The sequence below is a fragment of the Mixophyes fleayi genome, chromosome 9 (genome assembly GCF_038048845.1).
Source record: "Mixophyes fleayi isolate aMixFle1 chromosome 9, aMixFle1.hap1, whole genome shotgun sequence".
Classification (NCBI taxonomy): Eukaryota; Metazoa; Chordata; class Amphibia; order Anura; family Limnodynastidae; genus Mixophyes; species Mixophyes fleayi.
Genome location: NC_134410.1, coordinates 1,617,692 through 1,642,544, shown reverse-complemented (window position 1 = coordinate 1,642,544; position 24,853 = coordinate 1,617,692). Strand labels below are relative to the sequence as shown.

General features: G+C 43.7%; 1 protein-coding gene across 1 annotated transcript; it reads right to left on the bottom strand.

Moving 5' to 3' along the window:
- SH3BGRL (SH3 domain binding glutamate rich protein like) lies at positions 1 to 22,496 on the bottom strand. The gene is made up of 4 exons (XM_075186210.1): positions 22,303 to 22,496; positions 4,092 to 4,277; positions 3,095 to 3,175; positions 1 to 2,101 (listed from the first exon to the last, which is right to left on the bottom strand). The coding sequence occupies exons 1-4, from the start codon at positions 22,345 to 22,347 to the stop codon at positions 2,069 to 2,071; spliced, it is 345 nt and encodes a 114-aa protein (XP_075042311.1). The 5' UTR covers positions 22,348 to 22,496; the 3' UTR covers positions 1 to 2,068.
- Between the last annotated feature and the right edge of the window lie 2,357 nt (positions 22,497 to 24,853).

The window sequence follows — 24,853 nt, the reverse complement described above, 5'->3', positions numbered from 1 at the left end:
TTCATGAAGTAAACATATTTATTGCATTAGTGAAACATAATTAGCAAAAAAACTAAAAAAAAACAAAACTTTGGATAGAAACGTGGCACATGGAATAGGATACAGGGGACTTAGAACCACATTGCTGCTGTAAGTCTGAGGGGTGTATTTACTAAACTGCGGGTTTGAAAAGTGGAGATGTTGCCTATAGCAACCAATCAGATTGTAGCTGTCATTTATTTAGTACATTCTACAAAATGACAGCTAGAATCTGATTGATTGCTGTCGGCAACATCTCCACCCGCAGCTTAGTAAATATACTCGATTGTTGTCTGAAATAGGTTGTACTCTTCCCCAAGAGTATCTGCAGCAGCTGAGGTACCTACGCAGAACTAAGAGTAAAGTCTCAGGAACCCTCCAATAGGATAATAATACTTCTTATTTTGAATAAACAGTTTTCTGACCCAACAGAGCTTACAATCTAATATAAGTGCCTAGAACATGGTAAGACAAAATGACTTATGTTCTGTATCTTATGTCAATAGTCACCATTATTCTGTACTTATTGGACAAAGTATTTATTTTGAATAAAATACGATTGTATGAAAAAGACAAAGTGATTCAATTCACGTTGCTGATTGTGGGATATATAACCGAACTTTGAACCCTCTTTCATTAGCAATGAAGGAATCACCATCTTACATACTTCTTTTTAAGGCTATTTGGTCTGTACCGAGCTACTGCCTGCAGGTGGCGCTCTCGCTGCAGCTGTTGATAATGACTAAGTTTTCATTGAATTGATGGAATGTTAGATACAGCGCGGATCTCATACAAAGCAGAGGGGGCGAGCGATTGTAACGGAGCGAGGTTTATTCTACAACAATAAAAACACAATAATGACAAGGAAGGGGGGGGGGGGGATTGTCCATGTATAGATGTAAATGTTATCATGGGCTAATTAATACATGATTTTATCTTCACTTTTCCTAATTTCACTTTGTGCTCAGCTGGTCCGACTGTCACTTTTGCCAATAATGGTGGAATAACTGGAAGGAGAATGACCCAAGTTCAGATCCTCAGTAATATATATGAACGGTCCTCACACCCCGTGGATAAGGCTGATAATCAGAGAGGTTCTAAGTCCTCAGTCCACACATAATGTTGAAATTGACAAACGTCTGGAAAATTGATCCCCACCCCCCCTGTCCACCCCCCGTGGAATGCAGGAATGTGTATTTACACCTAGAAAACCCTTCATAGGAGGAATGTTTGGCAATTCCAATTCACAATAATAATCAAGTATGTAATTAAAGAAGATCTGTGCCTCATAAATACATTGTTGTAAGTGATTGTGACAAGCAGGAGAAGAGCGGATTATTATAGAACACAATCAGCACATTCTACAACCACAATATAAGCTGCAGTCCACGTACTTGTATTAAACAGACACAGACATGCGGGAATGAGCAGTATTCTGTCCGTTAGGCTGGTTCCTGTTTGTGGAGAATACCTTGTACCCCGCACCCCCCACAATTTACACCCCTTGATCTAACCAAACGCATTAGTCTCCCATTACAGACAATGCGCGGGCAGCCTATTAATCTAACGGAGGACTGTTCTAGATGTGATTGGTAACGAGGTGACATTTGGGGCTGCTGTGAGCAGATTTCAGAGGAGTTTATACCCACAGGGCTCAAAAAAGAATTTTATTTTGATAATTACGCTTTATAGAGAGCAAAGCTGTTGTCAAGCAGCAACAATTACAATGCTTTAAGTGTGCAGACTTGGGAGAGGTTATTGGGAGGTGATACAGGATATTAACCACATGGGATATGCGGACTGGGACCTAATTTACTTGTAACCTTTCTTCCCGACTGCCGCCTGTTTCCCCAGCATTTAAGTTTATTTCAACACAGACAGTGGCTGCATTATCAATAGTGACCCTACACCGGCCTGCTAGCTATACCTGGCTACACGTATGGCGTTAAGAGTTTAGGCAAAAAGCTGCTCAGGTTTAACTTGAAGGCATCTGAGACGCCCCGGTTCGCTCTGTAGATTGGGGTCCGGTGCTGGAGAAATGTAACGGTGATTAGGCCTCCTGCTTCGCCAGCGCCTCCGCTTCCTGCGGACAGAAACAGAGGAGTAAACGCGCTGATAACAACAATCACGCAGCTGGAGAATTATACATTATGAACTAATGCAGGAAACACAGCTTCCTCAGTGGCCAATCAGAGAGCTCAGATCAGTCCGGCAGTAATGCATTATGTCTCGAACGCTGACTACACAATACTGTGACACTGCAGCGGACATTGGCCGGCTGACTGGTATTGTAACCATGTAAGGAGATTTGATAAATCTACACATTAACCTCCAACTGTTATCACTCATTTCACATAACTAGCACTAAACAAGCCAAACGTATGTAACCAGGAAGTTTATGCTCATTAATAATTAACATGAGCCGGGAATAGCAGAGTGCTGTGAACTTTGTGCCGTTATAAATTCTGCACCCGGCTGATCACATGACTGCGGCGACATCATCCTCTCCAAAATGATGCGTCATATCCCAGTATTACTCTATTACAGTGTTACACTATCGCAGTGTCCCAGTGTTACACTATTACCGTATCTCAAATTTACACTACTACAGTGTTACACTATCACAGTCTTACTCTACTACAGTGTCCCAGTGTTACACTATTACCCTACTACAGTGTCCCAGTGTTACACTATTACCCTACTACAGTGTCCCAGTGTTACACTATTACCGTATCTCACATTTACACTATCACAGTGTTACCCTACTACAGTGTCCCAGTGTTACACTCTTCTTGAAACCCAGTGTTACCGTACTCCAGTGTTACACTATTAGTGTGTTACACTATTACAGGACAACTGCCAGGACATACAATTGTTACTCCCAGAAAGTGACCTATTTCTGGTGGAGGCTCAGTCCTATAGTGACCTCTGACACTTCCGTACACAGAAGGGTTTATAAGAGATATTGAACGTGAACCTGCAGCCTCAGTGACCTGCACTCACTAATGTATTTATACCAGAAGAAGCTGCATGATCACCGGCCCGGTGCTGGTTTATATTTATCTGCTGGTCGTACCTTGGAGCCAGGTGGAGGAGTCATCCTTAGGAAGCTATAAACCGCATTATTCTCTCTGGCTTCAAAGAAAGCTTCATAGTCCTGGGGAAGGAACAGAAGAAGATATATCAAATAAATCAGGAGAACAGATATTATAATGTCAGGCGTCTGGACCAGTGATTGAGAATTCTTATCTTGGATGGAGGTTGCAGGTGGCAGCTACCACAAACTTTGTTGTATCTGACTTTGTAACAATGTACCCACATGGGCTGCAGAATAATGCACAGTGCATCAGGAAATGGCTAGCAAATTATTTTTGAAATAAGGAAAGTGCGTTTAATAATTTGCTGTGCAAATTATATATATATATATGAATCACTCGGTTTTTTATAGAAGTGCTTCCTGGGCCCCTGCAGATCACAATAGTACCAGATATAAGTACCCTGGGGCACCTCCTGGGTGAGGGGCAGTTAGTGTAAAGCTGATGTGCACACAAGTTATACACCTAGAACACACAAGAGACACAAATGTAACAGAGACATTATAGACATATAGAAGCTGCGGCATCGTATGGGCTGTGTAATACCCGGCTTATATCTTCTACATTGAGTACAGTACATTGTCTGCATACATGTGTATTATCTGACACACAGGTAAATGTACGGCGCACTATCTATTAGTTTTACCCATGTACAGAGGGCGTTGTCGCAGGATTGGTATCTTTGCCTGGATAACAAGATCCACTGTGTGCCAATCTCTCCTTGGCCCAATAAAACACGATAAAGGGGAAGGCGGTACCTGCTTACATTACTGCGATTCCTCAAAGTCTAATTGTGTAGATCAGAGGAGACAGACTGACTAATCTTCAGCAGAGGTCAAATACTGTAATAACCCAGCACTGCCCCTAGGCGGCGGCTGTGAATGGTGCCAGCTGTACCACAGAGGCTTATGGGGCAACTTGCTATGTGTAAGGATTGGGGGGTTGGGGGACGGGTGTATGTGTACAGAACCTTCTTACCCCAAGGTATTGGTTGTCGCTGAAGATTTGGGGGGGCAGGGGGTTGCCGCTTACAGGCCTGCAATCTTCTGGGACATTTTCCCTCATCCACTTTCGGTTTTCCTCATTGGCTGCAATATCCTTCTCTTCAAACTCAATCTTCATGGCGTCCAGAAGCCCCAACACCGTCTGCTGCTGCTTCTTAATCTGAAACAAACAAACAGCGTTCACCCAAAATGCAAGAAGGCAAAATTCATTCCCACTTCTGGTCACCCAAGAAGCAGAACTAGAGGGGGGTGGGGGGATCATTGTATGAACCGTATAACCCCCCCCCCCCCCCCCTCCTCCCCACTACAATTGTTTTTGGACCAAATATGATTTTGTACATTTAGATGTTTTTATTGCAGGGTCTCAGGACATAAAACACTAATTCCTGTATAAAGTGTCCTCAGTCTGCGCAGAACATGCACAGATTCAGGCAGAGGCTGCGCCCAATATCAAAGCAGGAGGAATCATTACTATAGGAATGGGTCCATTTTAGACTCCATGATATAACAAGATATATAGAATGATGTAATATTGCACTATAGACTATCTAATATATAAATGCTTAGTGGTGTCTGTCTGTCTGTGTGTGTGGGAAAAAAAAAACCCAAGTTGCAGCGCCACCTGCTGGGCAGAGTTATACACTGACCTACTAAATTCTTAGTGTGTGTGGGGAAAAAAATTCAAAAAGGGCTGAAATTTGGTAGGGCTCAAACTCATTTTCGTGAGGTAATTTTACCTCATGAACACACATGTGTAGAGGCGTGCATTAGTGTGTGTGTGTGTGTGTGTGTGTGTGGAAAAAACTATTTTCTCAGAAAGGGCTCATCCAATTGACCTGAAATTTGGTATACTGACATTATTTGCCAAAAAAATTAGAATAGTCAAGTCAGTTAACTTCCATCATCCCCTCTTCCCCCCCGTGGGAGGGGTAGTAAAGGCTAAATTTACGAGTTGAGGGGTCAAACTCATTTTCGTGAGGTAATTTTACCTCATGAACACACATTAAAAAGGCCGCTTGCGTCGGGAAGTAACGCTCTTCCCCTGAGGAGGTCTGGGCTAGGTCCAAATGCATGACAAGAACCTTTTTAAGACCTTAAGTAGCTTGATTTGACTAGAATGCATGAGTATCATGCACAGGTTAACTTATATATACACACACACACATATACAAGTTGTGCTCCACATTTACTTGCTGCAAAATAGCTAAAAAAAAATCTACAGACGTGCGACTTAAAACCTATTAGTGTGGCGGCAAGTGCCGGATGTCTTAATATATAATAACCCAGGTCTGATATCTCTTATCAACTGCTCGGTACAGAGAACATGTAACATATCATCCTGTATTATGGGACATGGATTTATGGATCGTCTGCATACACACTGTAACATAATACTTGTGTAACTCGGGAGAAGTTATAATGAAAGAGGGGGAGGGGGGGGTCATTCTTCTTCCTTCTGCAAAACACATTTCCCTTATACGGAGAAGGTCCCCCCCTCCTTGTCCCTCCTCTCGTACCAGACACAGAACCTCCAAATTAGGAGATGTGACTGATCTGCCCTGCAGGCCGGGGTGTGTGATCACCGGAGTATAGGAGAGAGGTCTGCTGGGGCCCTCATATATAATATGTATATCTCTATACCTCACATATCTCTATACACCTCACATATATCTATATACCTCACATATCTCTATACACCTCACATATATCTATATACACCTCACATATATCTATACACCTCACATATATCTATATACACCTCACATCTATCTATACACCTTACATTTATCTATATCTTGTGTATTGTGCTTTACTGATCAACTACATATGCAGCCCCCCCCAATGTGTGATCCGTCATGCACTGCACCCCTAGGCCCCTGCCTCTCACTTTTTGTGAGGGTGTTGTGCTCCTCTGTGTCAGACTGGGATGCGACGCTGAGCTATGACATTATATACTGTGCACGTAGGGATCGCTCCCCGCCTTTCCTGTGCACGTAGGGATCACTCCTTGCCTTTCCTGTGCACGCAGGGATCACTCCCCGCCTTTCCTGTGCATGCAGGGATCTGGCCCCCGTCTTTCCTGTGCACGTAGGGATCGCTCCCCGCCTTTCCTGTGTATTCGCCTCCTCGGCTTGGAGTACATCGCAGTTTGTTACCTGAATGGATCTTGTTTTATGATGGGACTTCTCTTGTCTACATGTCAGAGATTCACTTACTCCCCCCCCCCCCTTATATCGTGCCCCCCACTGTTAGAGCAGCCCAGCTACAGATTTATGCCGCTTGACTTCTCCCAGAAAATTAAGCGCATACTGTTTCTAACATATCTACTTGTGAGCCTCTACATGCAATGACTTTCAGTGGAGGCCAGCAATGACGTCGCCATCGCATCAAACAGACGGGGTCTCGTTCAAAGAATCAGAAGTACCGGGATCCTGCTTTGATTAAGAAACCAGGATGTTACAAAGAATGCAAGAGGAGCTGACACTCTAATATACAAATACGAGTGGTCGTCTGTGCCCGACATGTGGAAAACCTCCTGGCAGGAGGCCAGGAACAGTCCCGGAACACCGGGATTATGGTCTCGGCTGCGTTTCACATTAGAACACTGTGCACGGCTTTTACTACCACTTCTCTGTATAAATCTGTAAATGATAAAAGCTTCCTGTGGTGTGAAAGGAATTAGATGTCTGACTAACCCCAGCCAGGCTCATTAACCTGTTCAGTAAATGACTGTTCTCTAACATTAGTCCTACACTCTCCTATACCCAGCTAGAGGCCGGACTGGTCCCAGGACAAGGAGACCTGGAGCCGGGCTGTGTACACGGTCAGGGGAGTACAAAGCTTCTATCACACCGAGCACCGAGAGACATTATTATATACACAACAGAAGCTCTAATACATATCCACTTTTACAAAAACTGGAATAGTTTGGAAGGAGAGAGGAGCAAAGTTAAATAATCCCCAATAATCAAGAGACAAAAATTGTAAAATTAATATGAGTTCTGAGTCATTTCATGGATGTGAGCGTACGGGTGTGTGTGTGTGTGTGTGTCTGTCTGTGAGTGTGTTAGGGAACTTAGACTGTAAGCTCCAATGGGGCAGGGACAGATGTGAGCGAGTTCTCTGTACAGCGCTGCGGAACTAGTGGCGCTATATAAATAGCTGATGATGATGATAATGATGTTATACAGTATATGTTTGTGAGAGTCTGTAAGTTCATTAATACTATTATGACAGATTTGTATACACTGACCGGCCATAGTGTAGGGCAGTGAAGAAAACAAGATGTACAGAAAACAGGGACATACAAAATAAATGCAGACATGAAAACAAAACAATCGCTATGAAGATCCGGCTGGTGAGAGAACGGACATTCTAAGGTGGAGATTGGGACAATACTGAGTGTGCATTAGTGGGGGCAGTATAGATACAGGTGGGGGAAGCTCTAATAAAGAGATGGATTTTCAGAGAATGTTTAAAGATTTGAAGACTGCTGGAGGGAGTGTGTATGTGTATATATATATATATATATGTATAGCTGTGTGAGTGTATGTATGTATATATATATATATATATATATTATATTATATGTGTATAGCTGTGTGAGTGTATATATATATATATATATATATATATATATATATATATATATATTATATGTGTATAGCTGTGTGACTGTATGTATATAATATATATATATATATATATACACACACATACATATACACACACACACACACGGGATGTGCGGTATGTGACTCACAGCTCTGTATCTACACTACACCTACAGCCAGCGATGGAAGGAAGTGGCTGTGGGATTACTGAGCTGTGCGGTTTGTGCAGATTTTCTTTCCACCTCCTTATAAACACCAGTTATTATTCACTGCTGAGGTCTGTTTCCTTCCAGTGTAACAACTATACAAAGTATCTCTCTTATCCTCAGTGTGATGGGTTGATCATATATAGATATTGTAACAATGTTACTACGTATTGCTGCACATACAATCTCCTGTTAATAATAGAACATTCTCAGCACCAATGTTACCATCTCCGGAGATGATAACATGGCAGATGCAATGTATAAAATCAAGGTCTGCAAACAATCAAAAGCTAATTGCACAAAACTGAATTTTCCTGGAGTTCTGTAAGAGAAACATAAATACTAAATATTACTCCCATCACCTCTGCAAGTCCTCCGCCATGTGTCACGGTCAATACACTGTCTGTATGATGAATCCTGCTCACCAGGAGCTAAGAGAAGACCCACAGACCGGCCAGATCAGGAAATTAAGGGGCCTATTTATGAAAGGTTTCCCCCCCTGTTAAATTAAACACTAATTTGCTATTTATGATAGCAGCATCGCAGCAGATAACAATCCCCATAGCAATGTATGGGGAGTGCTCAGTAACGCTATTTAACAATGAATGTAATTAACTTTTCAAACATGATAATGTACGTCAGCTGAAGCTGGTGTACATTATCATTAATGAAAAGTTTCAGTGCTCTCTTCGGAGCAGAGCCGGACAGCGCATGTGTGGAGGGATCACATGATCCCTCCCTGTCACTGACCGCTCGCTCTCTGCAACTATAGTTGCAGAGAGAGAGCAGAGATGTCTGTGAGCATACCCGAGGGTTTCACTCAGCGCATGCGCACTGGAGTCAGACGAGGAGCCCCATTCATCTCATGCTGCTTCGGGAACGAAGAGGCCGTGATAAGTATGATTTCCACTTCACAGGAACAGCAGTTTTTCGTAACTGCTGTTCCTGTGTTGCTTTTTTTTAATAAATATGAGAAATAGTTCAATCCTTATCAATGCGATAAGGACTGAAAACTATTTTTCATATTCTGCGAGTTTTGATAAATGTGCCCCTAAATGTCTGCATTTATCTTGCAGACGGCGCAATCTTTTAATAGAGAGACTTCGCTGTATCGCTAGCTGGGATCCATCAGTATGTGCGACCTTAACAGCGTCTGCACATTAACTACAGAAAGCAGCGATTTAGCGGTTCGTCGTTTCGCTGACAACATTGGGTTGACTGTAAAAAAGTGATTTTGTTCCGGTTTATCAGAGGGGATTTTGCTAATGAGCCCAGTGCATGGTATATAGTGGCCCTGCTAGATTTTGTTTCACTGCGATGCAGAATGATTGTGGCCCCCGCCCGCTGGTGAACAGACCCCACACAGAGGAAGAAATGGACCTGATGGGACAAGCGGGTGGGAGTAAAACCTGCTTTAAGTTTGTGGTAATAAAAGCCAGAGCTGTAGAGAGTAGAGAATGGTCAGAGTCATTACATGAGCTGCTTACTAACACCTTATAACCAGGAGTGGGTGCGTTAAACTCCTCTATCGTACCACTGACCGTCTCCGGGTAATGTATCCATAACAATACATAAATTATGTGGTAGTAAAATGTCTGTACAATAAAGTTATGAAAGTAAATATATAACCAGCTAGAGGCATTTTGTAAATGAATAAATATTGGTTTTAACAGAACCATAGGATACACCTTAAAACTAAATATATAAAGACTAACAGAACAGGATCATAATACGCTGTGGGATTCCGTGAGATGAGAATATACAATGTACAATACTGTTACTGTGCACACTTCGGATATTTCATAAATCTATGAAGAGTTTGTCCTCAGGCAGAGAATCGCCTCCGTCAGAGCCTCATCGCTGTGTCTTTTCCTGGGGTTACTCCTTCTGCCTTTTTGTGGTTTTATTTGGAAGCTGGAATCAGAGTCAAAACATTTTTCCTGACTCCGACTCCACCCAAAATTGCCTCCGACTCTACAGCCTCTGACTCTGCCAGGCTGAGGCACCACTCAGACCGCACCACCGGGGTCACGAGCATTTATCCCCCTTTTACTGTGTCCCTGTATTTTATTGGGCTTTGCAGTAACTTCCTGGCACTGTCAGCTTAACCCCCTTAAATCTCCTATTACAGTCCAGGTAATGTACAGAAGTCAATACTCAGCCCAGATGCAGAACTCTACATTTACTCACATTTCATCTAACGTTTCCCGGCCCGTTGTGTCTTCATCTCTCTGCAGTGAGCACTGGTCCTGCTCTGTATAATAACCTGACATAATCATCAGCAAATATGGACATCTGACCTCTAAACCATCTACAAGGTTGTTATGATGAAGATTAATTACATCTTATAAGAGAAGGAGTACTGTGTATGTACCAGGAATTACAGCCAGCATACAGAACAAGAGAAGTGGCACTGTGCAGCTGTCTATGCATATAGAATAGAAACGAATACTGAGGATGACATTCAGCACAGACAACTAGAAGTGGTACTGTGCAATTATGGTATTGAGCAATTAATACAATGTATTAAAGATTTGGGTTACAAAAACGTAGATTTTTAAGCCACCCAGGCAAAAATACTTACAAGAATCTGCACGTAGTACAACACTAGACTGAACATTGGGGTAACATTATGAAGGGCCCTGTATCATATATTTCTCTGGAGCTTCCTACTTGGTACGATGGATCTCCCTGAGGTCCAGTTACAGTGTGGGGTGATGGAGATGTATTAGAATCTGTATTATAAATGAATGATGATGGTTTCCTGGCAGGAAACGTCAGACATCTGCTGGGAGACTGCAGGCTAATGACTCAGTGCGGCCACAGTTTACACACGTAGCAGCTTCTGCCCTGGAGATGGAAACAAGAAGCCGAGAGCTCCACATTCCCACATGTGCAGGGACAGACTGACAGGAAGGAAAGCTTGGTGTATATACAGAGACATATACTGTGACCTCCTACAAGAACACTGGTAGGACTCCTCGGTTATATAAACCAGTGGGCGGCAGGGAGGTAGATAACACAAATACATAGACAGGATCATTTAATCATAAGATGCAATGTGCACAAAGGTGCTGGAACCCACAGAAACCAATCACATTCTAACATCTCAAACATCTGATTGGTTGTTCGGGGTTACAGAACCTCTCTGCACATAACAGTAAGTTATTTAATAAGCACAATGGTGTCTTACTTCCTGTAATAGTATGGGGATATATAATTCTGAACGTTACAAGATACCTAGAGGCAGTAGCCAAAAAATAAAATTAATGTTACCACCTTCCAGCACCAAGCATATAAAAAAGCAATAGCTTCCACATGGGTGTGGCTCATACATTCAGCAATAAACATCCCAGCAGAGGTCATGTATAAAATGTTGGACTGTCCTTGTTGCCTATGGCTAACATGGTTGCAAGAGGAGACCTGCTGTAGAGTTCCCCCCGAACTGCCAGCCACCTGCTGCATAGTCCGTCCCCCCCCAGCTGCCAGCCACCTGCTGCATAGTCCCCCCCCAGCTGCCAGCCACCTGCTGCATAGTCCGTCCCCCCAGCTGCCAGCCACCTGCTGCATAGTCCCCCCCCAGTTGCCAGCCACCTGCTGCATAGCCCCCCCCCCAGCTGCCAGCCACCTGCTGCATAGTCCGTCCCCCCAGCTGCCAGCCACCTGCTGCATAGTCCCCCCCCAGCTGCCAGCCACCTGCTGCATAGTCCGTCCCCCCCCAGCTGCCAGCCACCTGCTGCATAGTCCCCCCCCAGCTGCCAGCCACCTGCTGCATAGTCCGTCCCCCCAGCTGCCAGCCACCTGCTGCATAGTCCGTCCCCCCAGCTGCCAGCCACCTGCTGCATAGTCCGTCCCCCCAGCTGCCAGCCACCTGCTGCATAGTCCGTCCCCCCAGCTGCCAGCCACCTGCTGCATAGTCCGTCCCCCCAGCTGCCAGCCACCTGCTGCATAGTCCGTCCCCCCAGCTGCCAGCCACCTGCTGCATAGTCCGTCCCCCCAGCTGCCAGCCACCTGCTGCATAGTCCGTCCCCCCAGCTGCCAGCCACCTGCTGCATAGTCCGTCCCCCCAGCTGCCAGCCACCTGCTGCATAGTCCGTCCCCCCAGCTGCCAGCCACCTGCTGCATAGTCCCCCCCCAGCTGCCAGCCACCTGCTGCATAGTCCCCCCCCCAGCTGCCAGCCACCTGCTGCATAGTCCCCCCCCCAGCTGCCAGCCACCTGCTGCATAGTCCCCCCCCCCAGCTGCCAGCCACCTGCTGCATAGTCCCCCCCCCCAGCTGCCAGCCACCTGCTGCATAGTCCCCCCCCCAGCTGCCAGCCACCTGCTGCATAGTCCCCCCCCCCTACAGCCACCTGCTGCATAGTCCCCCCCTCCACTGCCAACCGTCTGCTGCATAGTCCCCCCCCCACTGACAGACACCTATTGAACAGATCACCATCACTTCCAACTCCCCTACGCCCCAGTAACTTATCAATTAATTTGTCCTCTTCTAATTTTCCCAGAGCCCCAAATCACATTATGGATCCATGCACAGGGGCCTAAACGTACTTGTGTCACACCTTAGAGGGAACCTTGGCTTATTCATATTTGTAAATTAGTGACATAGCTGGAGCCAGGCCGACTGTTTCCAGGTGGATGTCCGACCTCGTGGCACTTTCAGATGCCCCTTGTTATGGTGGTCACAGCCACGAAGTATTGGGCAAAACTAAGCTGTGTGACTGACAGGCTCCTGGCCACATGGTGACAGGCGTGAGCCGGCCGCTGGGCTTAGGATAAACCAGGTAAAACAATGGGACAGGATACAGGAAGTAGATATAAATAAGATTACAATGTATTTCAAAACCTTTATATTTCAAATCACAGTGACTGGAGTATAGTAAAGTGAAGGGAAACAATTCATGTGAAAATTCTCTTTCAAAAGGAAAACAAAAAAGGAAACCACTATTATCTAACTCCAGCGACCTGAAGGAATTCATGTAGATAGAAACACAACATCTAATCTGCTCTTTATACCGTGGTGGGAGGGGGGCTGGGATCAGTACCCTTTATAAATTACATGATCCATTGTATCACATCATGTGACCAGGGCTCACATCTCCCGGATTTTACCACTATTCATAATCCAGGGTGGAAACGTAACTACTATGAAATGCTAATATAAAAGCAAGTTATTTAGTATTTAAATCCCTCAGACAAATAATATCAGTTGTGCATTATATTTGTTAATGGCGTTCCCGTTCCCTACAAGGCAGGAAGCCACATTACTGTCCTTTACTGTGGGGCAACAATGTTTCACTCTGCAGAGACAATTAACCCTTTATGCTGCGGAGAAGCGGATGAGCAGTAATGTAGTTTTTCAACCATTACCCCACAGAGGAATAAATACAGATCAGCAGATCATCATTAACATTTGCTAATTGTTGTCTGTATGATTTGCCTGGTCCTCAGCCAGCGTAATAAGGAATACAAGTTATACAGACACCTCCCAGAAGCCGCACACAAGGACTGTAGAAATGAACAGAAAAAAGTGGTTGGAGATGGAAGAATTATGGAAGAGAAAATTAGTAAAATAATAACTTAAACACAGGTCACAGCACATTCAATCTTTAGTCTTTAATGCAGCCGGGAAAGGGTGTTTCTAGATTAATAGAACCAGGTTCTCACAATATGTTGGTAGTGCAAACACACATGGAAAAGATCTGTCTGACATCGCACGTCACTTCCTAAATAAAATTACATACTAATCACACAGTGGACTATAAATAAAACACTGTTTCTCTAAGTTTCTAGTCTGGAATTATTCCCAGAATGAAGTCACATTCGTCAGATGCTCAGACCTCCAGTTTGCAGCTCTGTTTATTTAGGAGCATTCATCAGAAAACTGAGGTTCATTGGTAACATAGGGGCAGCGCCCTCTTACCTCTTTGTCTGTCGGTATTACACAGTATTGTTCTAATACTGTGCTTGTTCCCAATTGTAAAGCGCTATGTAAATAAATGATGATGATGATGAACATGGAGAGCAGTTTGCTGCTCACTGAGCAGGCACAGATTGGGTCAGTGTAGAAGGGGGTGGAGACATGGGCGAGCAGGATACATAGGCGGGTTGTTGGGTCAGTGTAGAAGGGGGTAGAGACATGGGCGAGCAGGATCCATAGGTGGGTTGTTGGGTCAGTGTAGAAGGGGGTGGAGACATGGGCGAGCAGGATCCATAGGTGGGTTGTTGGGCCAGTGTAGAAGGGGGTGGAGACATGGGCGAGCAGGATCCATAGGCGGGGTGTTGGGTCAGTGTAGAAGGGGGTGGAGACATGGGCGAGCAGGATCCATAGGTGGGTTGTTGGGCCAGTGTAGAAGGGGGTAGAGACATGGGCGAGCAGGAACCATAGGTGGGTTGTTGGGTCAGTGTAGAAGAGGGTGGAGACATGGGCGAGCAGGATACATAGGTGGGTTGTTGGGTCTGTACGCGAGTGGCTCATGTAATAAACGCAGTCCCGATGTCCCCCTATATCACACATGAGGGTTAGATGCTTTGGAGAGAGAAGATCCCATAGACATAAGCATCAGATATCTGCTGAGATTTGTGGTCACTACTCACTGCCACAGACAGGTGTGACACCAGCAGATCAGTCTGTAGAGATCAGCCAACAATCACAAGCCTTATGTCTTTTATCAGCCCTAGTAATCTCCCCACAGTGTCCTACACACAGAATATGCAATGTGCATAGGAGACCACTGACCATCTCTTCTGTTATTCTGAATTTATTCTTTTATATGTGGGGCGCTGATGAAATATTGGATTATGCTACATTATTCTATGACATTTATTTAGCACAGGGTTCTCCACACCCAGTCCTCAGGGAGCCCCAACAGTCCATGTTTTCCATATCTCCCTGCTGAAGCACAGGTGTAGTCATTACTGACTGATACACTGTAACAGATCCATAGGAGGTATAATTACTTCACTAGTCATCTGGAAAACCTGCTTCCCAGTCCTTAGTCTCTGCAAAACCAATCTGTGCCTAGTGTCACCACTTTGTGTTCTGAAAACCAGCATGGTGGAGTGAAAAGAAAATTCAAATTACTAACACGTTAGGTTCCCCCACATCCAGGTCCATACTGGTCTTAATAACCTCACTTATATCTTAGGGGACATTAGGGCTGTCCGCTTAATACAAATATTTTCGCATGTGTCCAATGTGACCCCGATGAGGAACCCTGTAGATCCGCCAACTCCTCTCATTGGACAGTACAAACTTCTGAAACTGAAGTTGTCGTCTTAACCAACAAATTCATGTGGTTATTGGTGGAGGTATTTGTGCGAGAACAGACCGGCAGCAACACAATATTTGCATAATCATAGACCCTGAGGCTCGGAAAAGAGTCTCAGAGTCTATGACTCCCAAGGAAAAATTCAGTTCTAACCTTTAAAGGGAGATTCAATTGCCAGTGATGTGGCACCTGGACATCACCCCGATGCGCACACTGCCGGCATATATGGTAGGATTCTCCGTTCCTATGGGGTGTGGGGAAAAATGAGCGGAGATTTCAGCCATAACTTCAGAGTAAGGCGTCTCCGTGGACTTCTCCAGAGACACCACACGCCAAATTGAATCTTCTCCATAGATAGGGGGGATATAGGCAGCACGGTGGCTCAGTGGTTAGCACTTCTGCCTCACAGCACTGGGGTCATGAGTTCAATTCCCGACTATGGCCTTATCTATGTGGAGTTTATATGTTCTCCCCGTGTTTGCGTGGGTTTCCTCCGGGTGCTCTGGTTTCCTCCCACACTCCAAAAACATACTGGTAGGTTAATTGGCTGCTATGAAATTGACCCTAGTCTCTGTGTGTGTGTATGTTAGGGAATTTGGACTGCAAGCTCCAATGGGGCAGGGACTGATGAGAATGAGTTCTCTGTACAGCGCTGCGGAATCAGTGGCGATATATAAATAAATAGTGATGATGATAGGCCATGGATTTGTGCAGTCTATGGGGCACATTTATCATGTATCGGACAAAACGAGAAATACTTATCAATCCTTATCGCATGGATAAGGATTGATGTATTTCTCAAATTTATTAAAAATGGATCACAGAAACAGCAGTTCCAAAAAACTGCTGTTTCTGTGATAAATAAACATACTCACTACTGCCTCTTCCGTTGCGCTGGCTCCGAATAATCTCCTCTTCGGTGTACTTTATCTTCTTCATGCTACTGCGCATGTGCCGACCGGAGAACTTGAGGCTGTGACAGGGAGGGATCACAAGATCACTCCCTGCGCATGCGCTGTCCAGCTCTGCTCTCCGGAGCAGAGCTGGACATACCGAAGAACAGAAGTTTTAGCCACATTAACACAACAAGTTCCCGAAAAAAACATTTTTTCGGGACTTGTTAGATTGCGGCCAGGAGCAGTCCCCATTCTGTTGAATGGTGACTGCTCGCAAAAACGATCAGGAGTGCAAAGCAGCAGATATCCATGATATCTGCTGCGATGCACCTTTAATAAATTTGCGGAGAGCACATCCTGGCCTAATTTACACGGTAAGTGCACGATAGTGCACTACCGTGCTTTCTTAAATATACCCCTATGTCTCTCTCACACTGTTCTCACCTCACTGACAATACTCCGCCTGTTCATGTGCAACATCCGCGATGTTCCCGATAAAGTGTTTTTTTAAGGATTTCTTCATTGCAAAATTCATTGCAGAATCCAAAGGAACAATATAACGATTCTTGTTGCATTTACTCATTTTAAAAGATATTCTTTGTTTCCCATATATGTCCTCTGTGGCACTATCCTGGCGGTTAAAATAATAATTGTTATGTCTGCTCTTCACATTGCAAGAATTTGTCTCAGGAGATTTTATCTGAAGAGGAAAAGAAGCCAAAGCTACGTAGGAAGATATTTATATAAAACCCCTATCCCACACAGTACAGAGAGCTTCCGCCGGGCCGGACATGCAAATGAGCGGGGTCTGGAAAACGTCAACAGAAGAAGTTAGAATTCAGGATCTTATGTAACAGATTGTTCACAGGTCACATCCAGAAGCTGTGGAAACTTACAGCACATTTTATGCTGAAACATTAACTCAGGTTTACTCTGCATCTCCAAAGGATTCATGAGCAAAAGGGTCGTACAATGCTGTAGTCACAAACCATACGGACGATGCTGGATGCAGGAGACGGAGGGGGGGATCGCGATAGTAAAATCTACATTTGTGGCAATGAAAGGGATTTTGCCCAGCAGAGAGAGGGCTAAAGCTTTTGGAGCGGTGCAAATATGACATTTTACTTTGCAGAGCAAAAATTAAAAAAAACTTACAGAACTTGAAATACTGGAAATATTTCTGAAATATTATATAGTGTTTGTGGGTAACCTGAATGTTCACTCATACCGCTTTCATCGTGCCGCCCTGGCAATATCCTGGGTATAAATATGAACCCAGGATATTGCTGGGGGACAAGGCTCCCAGACAGGCAAATTCCCGGGTCGACCGGGTTCACACTGAACACGGGCAGATCCGGGTCTGACAAAAAAAAAAAAAAAGATACATTTTAAAAAGTAAATAATAAAGTCCTCTTAATACCTTAGTATTTCCTCCACGCCGACTGCCTGGCAGGTTATATGAAGAAATTCCTATTGGTCAGGGAGAAAATAATGCATTTAAAGCTGCAATAGTGGACCCTATCCCTGTATAATGTAATCTAGGTGGAGGGTTCGCTATTGCCGCTTTAAATGCATAATTACGCCCATATGAAGCCAGGTTTACATACACCCAGGTCATAAGCACAAGACAAGTTTGTAACATATGTTTTGATAGCGAAATACACATTCTCTATTAGGACTGATAGAGTACAGCAGCTCTAATATTCTCTCTCGTGTATGAATGAAAGTAGAAAACAAATTATTTTTTAAATTACACCCATAAAATTCTATAATATATGTACGATCAGTGCAGAAGCCACCAATCACCATCAGAGGTGAATTCACAATCAGCCAATCAGACGCGGTTATCACAGGTACCATGAAATGTATGGATCCTGCTGCATCATCCAGATCTCTATGAGCTGCTCTATTCTCTTCCAGCTCAGCCATAAACCTGCAATACTTCTTGTATCGCCATCGGACTACGTAGTGATGGCAGCAGGGTAGAGACAGAGATATGTGCAGTTAAACTTTTATTAAGTAATGTTATTGTCTTTAACTGATAAATCTCAGAACACACAATTACAGCAGGTGCCCAGGGGAGGGCTGGAAACCTTAGCCTTGGGGGAGGGAGAACGAGACTGGCTCAGAAGTCTATTAGGAACATTTTAAAGGAAAAAAAATGCAGATAACCCAGTGTCGGGTTATCACTATCGGACCGGCCCCGTCCCCCCCAACAGCATGCTCCTGCAGGTGGTGTTGTTATAAAGGATCATGCGAGCAGTCACTCTCCCAACATGGTGTAATACAGGGCTGTCCAATACGTTCCCAGACAGAGCTACAAATCTACTACAAGGACAAGTTTTCAGGTCAGAGCCTACGAACAATGTCACTGATTCCTGGTGTAGTCACAGACTGTACAATCATATGACCACTGGCTCCGGGCCTCACAATATGGGGGCTCTCAGAGGAGCCGAGGGCCACCGGCTGTACAGCCGGCTCCTGGTCTATTCAACAAGACTTACAGACTAAACTAACAGACTTGTAAACCTCAGCGATCAGTGTGACCATTAGTTATAAGCCCCGTCCCCGCTGGCTGTAACTATAATCCGGTCCGTGAAAGAGAACAGAACCGTATTGTGCTGTAATGTAAACAGAGAATAAAACCCCCTCACGCAGCCCTGAATGCCCCGTCTAATGCAGTTACATGTCTGACAGCCACTGAGGCGTGTTCACCGCGCTCTGCTGTCCAGATGTTGGCCCTATTATTACACAGCATGAAGAGACTGCTCAATACACAAAAATTGCTCTGTTTGCTTTGCAAATAAATGTGGAAGCCGCTCTGAGTAAATGCACAATAGTGTCTTGTTGACATAAAATGTTTAATGGTTCGGTTACTCAAGGACAATATTATTCCAGACAATAACATGGATTTTAAAGATATTTTGAAGCTTAAACAAGAAAAAAAATTAATGAAAAAAAATGTTTATCTCACTGAAAAGTTGGCGACGCCAGCAATAGGCAGCAGGGCTCATGTATCACATACTGGTCTACTCTACCAGAACGCCCGGGGCTGGATGACGTGATTCACCACAATCTGCATCTCGCTACCCCCCCCCGCACTTGTCCCCAAAGTAGGCAACTATGACTTACTAACATTGCATTTAGGTGCAACATTAGCACAGAAGTACAGCCAAAAATCAGTTTTTATGCCCTAAACCTGCAGAATCACAAGAGGTGAGCGATTACACCCGGCTCATTACTCTGAACGTTACCTCAACCAGGTGCAAGATCCCTGGGGCAGCAATCTACACTGGATGGGGCAATTCCTGACTGGGAGCTGATGGCATTTTGGACAACGTATTTTTTACAAAGCTTTTACCCCCATCTGTTATGTGTCCAGTAACCGGTGAGGACAGGGACAGATACGGACCCTGGAGCACAGTCCCACCTGCTCTGATGCTGACCACAATAGTTGGGCTGATGGTAGTAGGTGTGGCTTAATTTGTGGGTGGGGGGTAGATGCGCTACAAAGCATCGGAACATAGCACGTTACACCTAGAAGTGACCGGCAATCTGCACACAATAAGCCCAGCATAGAATACAAAGCAGAGGCCGCGATATTACATCCAGCAATGTCCAAAACATTATACCCAACATATTATACCCTGCAGTGCTCAAAACATTATACCCAACATATTATACCCTGCAGTGCTCAAAACATTATACCCAACATATTATACCCTGCAGTGCTCAAAACATTATACCCAGCATGTTATAAACTGCAGTGCTCAAAACATTATACCCAGCATGTTATACCCTGCAGTGCTCAAAACATTATACCCAGCATGTTATAAACTGCAGTGCTCAAAACATTATACCCAGCATGTTATACCCTGCAGTGCTCAAAACATTATACCCAGCATGTTATAAACTGCAGTGCTCAAAACATTATACCCAGCATGTTATAAACTGCAGTGCTCAAAACATTATACCCAGCATGTTATACCCTGCAGTGCTCAAAACATTATACCCAACATATTATACCCTGCAGTGCTCAAAACATTATACCCAGCATGTTATAAACTGCAGTGCTCAAAACATTATACCCAGCATGTTATAAACTGCAGTGCTCAAAACATTATACCCAGCATGTTATAAACTGCAGTGCTCAAAACATTATACCCAGCATGTTATAAACTGCAGTGCTCAAAACATTATACCCAGCATGTTATACCCTGCAGTGCTCAAAACATTATACACAGACTGAAATTTATTATGAAAATTGGTCTCCCCCTCTCAGGCCTCACCATCAAAATAAATTTGACGTATTAATACTGATTTACAGAACAGAGGCCACAATATTACATCCAGCAATGTCCAAAACATTATACACAGCAGTACCCAAAATATTATAACCAGCCCTGCCCAAAACATTACACCCAGCAAATTATAACCAGCAATGCCCAAAATATTATACACAGTCTGAAGTTTATTATGAAACTTGGTCTCCCCTCAGGCCTCATCATCAAAATAAATTTCACATATTAATACTGATTTACAGAACATTCTACCAAGCTGCCCTGCCCCATCCTTTCACCTATCTTATACCCAGTTATCTCCCTCTAGATTGCAAGCTCTTTTGTATCAGACCGTAATAAGAAACCAGTTTCGTAGCAGCTTCTCAAAGTTTAGTGCTGATTTACAGCAGAAATAACAGGGTAAAAATGTTACTTTCAGTGCATCCAGTATGTAAGCTGACACCCAGATTACACGGAGGCCCAGAAATCTGCGGATGTGTAACAGCGCTGGGCGTACGGGGTCCTGTAAACCCTTCCAGATGTTAGTAAGTAGTGAGGACTGGGTTCAGCAGCCACTGCATAGAACTCTCTTTACATTACGATCTTATAACCTGGAAGCCCCCCTGAGCCATGTGTGTCCCATTAAGGAGCTGCACACACTGGCGTTTTCTCCACTAAATAGTAGTAGTGAAAAATGAGTTGGGAGTGCGTTTGTTATTAGTGTGATTAATTTACCAACACCATGCTATTGCCCATCCACCATTAAAAATGCACATAAAACCATATGTATGTATGTATGTATGTATGTATATATGTATGTATGTATGTATGGGGTGCTGTGTGTATGCATATATGTATGTATGTATGTATGGGGTGCAGTGTGTATGTATGTATATATGTATGTATGTATGGGGTGCTGTGTGTATGTATGTATGTATGTATGTATATATGTATGTATGGGGTGCTGTGTGTCACATGACAACAATGGCGACCACGCTCTGTCTATGTGGAATTATTTGCGGTAACAAACAAATCATATGTTCTGCAATTCACCTCTGCTGTTGATAAAACTCACTTTACAGTTCTAATGCAATATTCAAATTCTTCTAAAGATGTTACAAAGTCTTTAGTGCTTTTTATGACTTCCCTAGTAGGTGTCATTATTGTTACTCACAGCTATAAAACCCTTAGTCCTGGCACGTAGTCACATTTAACACTAGTAAGATCTATAACATGTGTTCTGCAAAGTTTTCCCCGACCAATGTCCAATCTACCCCATAGGGATGAGCTCATGTTGGCTACACTGATCCAGCCAGTACAGGATGCTGAGAGCTGTAGTCCTCAGAGACGAGAGGACACTCATACTATAAACATGACTTTGTTATATATTGCCTGCATTATTGCATCGTGCTTGTCCATGCATTTATCCCCATAATACCTTAAGGCAGGGTGCACCAGGACCCATAATCCCTGTTCTCCCAGCCAGAGGATGGACAATCCCACCACCCACAGCTGGAAGATATAAATGTTTTTCTTCTGTACAGAACACAGCTGCTATTCTAAACTTCCCACACACACAAAACACCACATCACATCACACCACTGTGTCCCCTCACAACTGTCTGTATCCGCACACATCACAAACAGCTGGAATGCACCAGCACAGCCTCCCGTTACAACCTCCACAAGTTGTACAACTGCAAAAATATATCTCTGTAATTGCACAGTGCACCGTCTGTCCTTCCAGCTACTTTAAAGCACCAGTCCCTGTATTATTGTCCCTGTGCTATTAGTATGTCCATATGTCTATGACTTGCCATTCAGAAGAATCCATATAGCAATCCCAAAAAGTAACTGAAAGGTTCCCCACGTACCCCAGCCCCAAATACCAGTGTTCAAGGGTGCACGGTGCATTTCTTACCGATGTGGAGCCAGAAGAACTTGCAATATAAACTTTGATCACCATCCTGGGTGACTGTGTCTGGGTGGTGCAGATGCTGGAGGCCCCCCTGGCTGTGGGTGATGGTGGCAGTGGCTGAGCTGGGTCTGGATGGGGGAGAAGATGCTGCAGGAACCTCCTCTCTCTGCTGCTCTCTGTCTCTCCCACACTCAGCTCAGCAAACAGGGAGGTTCTTTTTTTTTTTTCATCAATTAACTTTATTTAACCCAGGAAAAACAAAACAGCTTCACAAGGAACAAGCCCAGCACTGTTCTCATTGTCATTTCAAAGCTGGGACATTTCCAGCTCTGGATATCTGGATTAACCCATTAGTGCAAGAGATACACCTGTAGAGGCTCTGGCTTCCAGGAGCTGGTGTGTTTCTTATGTGTTATATTAATGTATTCAGAATTATTCTAAAGTGAGTCACTGGAGTAGGAAAGATAAGTCACTTTGTATGGTAGTCTCAGATCTTGGCTTGTGCAGACACCGGGGCTCAGTCATTAATACAGCGTTCAGGTGCAACTTTTGCAGACACTTGCTGGATCAGTTTACACCCCATAGTGTACTAGTCATATACACACAGTGCAAGCAGCAAATTTGTGAACTTTTTCAGTTCGCGGCACCCTTAGTCTCCATGATTTTTTCAAGCCACCCCTCCAAAATAATTACCGAGCAGTGCCGTATTATAAGTAGTTGGGGAAAAATAACGTAATAAGTATTTAGGTCAGGACAGAAATACTTATTTAGTTGTATGCAAAAATAATACACATAAATCCAAGGGAAAATAATATTTTTATATATTTTTTTCAATTATATTTCTGTCAAAGAGCCGCTGCACACACTTTGGGAACCGCTGGGCTAGACCATTATTCAGCATATCAATTCACTAGAAACTAGTGACATCAGTGAGATGAGACATTTTGTACCTCGTACCTCAGTGACATCACATGTTAACGCTGAATTCTCATAAATATTTGTCCAGCCTGCACTGTGTGTATGCTACAGTATGCCAGTTATATATTCTCTGCATTTAGGAGTTAATTCTCTGAGTGTGGCTTTGCACCAATGCTGCATTAAGCTTTGATACCATGTTTTCTCACTGCAATTTATATAATTTGTGCATGTTGATTATGAATGACAGCTAGAATCTGATTGGTTGCTATAGGCAATAACCCTACTTTCTCAAACCCCAGATTAGTAAAAAAAAATAACCCTTGGTTGGTTTCAATAGAAACCAATTGCAAAGAAGCACTTCTCTCCTGTGTGATAGTATCTCAGGATCTCTACCTATTCTCTATCTGTTAATTAAGCCAGGATCTCTTTTATATGCTGGGATCTCTACCTATTCTGTATCTCTTCATTATGCCGGGATTTCTATTATCTCTTCATTATGCCGGGATCTCTACCTATTCTGTATCTCTTCATTATGCCGGGATCTCTATTATCTCTTATATATGCCGGGATCTCTACCTATTCTGTATCTCTTCATTATGCCGGGATCTCTACCTATTCTGTATCTTTTCATTATGCCGGGATCTCTACCTATTCTGTATCTCTTCAAATGCCGGGATCTCTACCTATTCTGTATCTCATTATGCCGGGATCTCTACCTATTCTGTGTCTCTTCATTATGCCGGGATCTCTACCTATTCTGTATCTCTTCATTATGCTGGGATCTCTATTATCTCTTATATATGCCGGGATCTCTACCTATTCTGTATGTCTTCATTATGCCGGGATCTCTACCTATTCTGTGTCTCTTCATTATGCCGGGATCTCTACCTATTCTGTATCTCTTCATTATGCTGGGATCTCTATTATCTCTTATATATGCCGGGATCTCTACCTATTCTGTATGTCTTCATTATGCCGGGATCTCTACCTATTCTGTGTCTCTTCATTATGCCGGGATCTCTACCTATTCTGTATCTCTTCATTATGCCGGGATCTCTACCTATTCTGTATCTCTTCATTATGCCGGGATCTCTACCTATTCTGCATCTCTTCATTATGCCGGGATCTCTATTATCTCTTCTGTATGCTGGGATCTCTACCTATTCTTTATCTCTTCATTATGCGGGATCTCTATTATCTCTTCATTATGCCGGGATCTCTACCTATTCTGTATCTCTTCTGTATGTGCATCTCCACATACTCGATATCTCTTTATGTCCAGATCCCTACTGATTCTGTAACTCCTTTATATGCTGGGATCTCTACCTATTCTCTATCTCTTCATTATGCCTGGATCTCTACCTATTATCTCTTCTATATGCCGGGATCTCTACCTATTCTGCATCTCTTCATTATGCCTAGATCTCTACCCATTATTTATTCTGTATGCCGGATCTCTACTTATTCTGTATCTCTTCATTATGCCGGGATCTCTACCTATTATCTCTTCTGTACGCCAGGATCTCTACCTATTATCTATCTCTTCATTATGCCGGGATTTCTATTATCTCTTCTGTATGCCGGGATCTCTACCTTTTCTCTATCTCTTCATTATGCGGGATCTCTATTATCTCTT

Excerpts from the sequence above, each read along its gene's own strand:
- SH3BGRL (XM_075186210.1), bottom strand. The coding sequence starts at position 22,347 with ATGGTGATCAAAGTTTATATTGCAAGTTCTTCTGGCTCCACATCG. Across the intron at positions 3,176-4,091 it reads GCGACAACCAATACCTTGGG|GACTATGAAGCTTTCTTTGA; the intron begins GTAAGAAGGTTC and ends TTCCTTCCCCAG. Across the intron at positions 2,102-3,094 it reads CTCCTCCACCTGGCTCCAAG|GAAGCGGAGGCGCTGGCGAA; the intron begins GTACGACCAGCA and ends TTCTGTCCGCAG.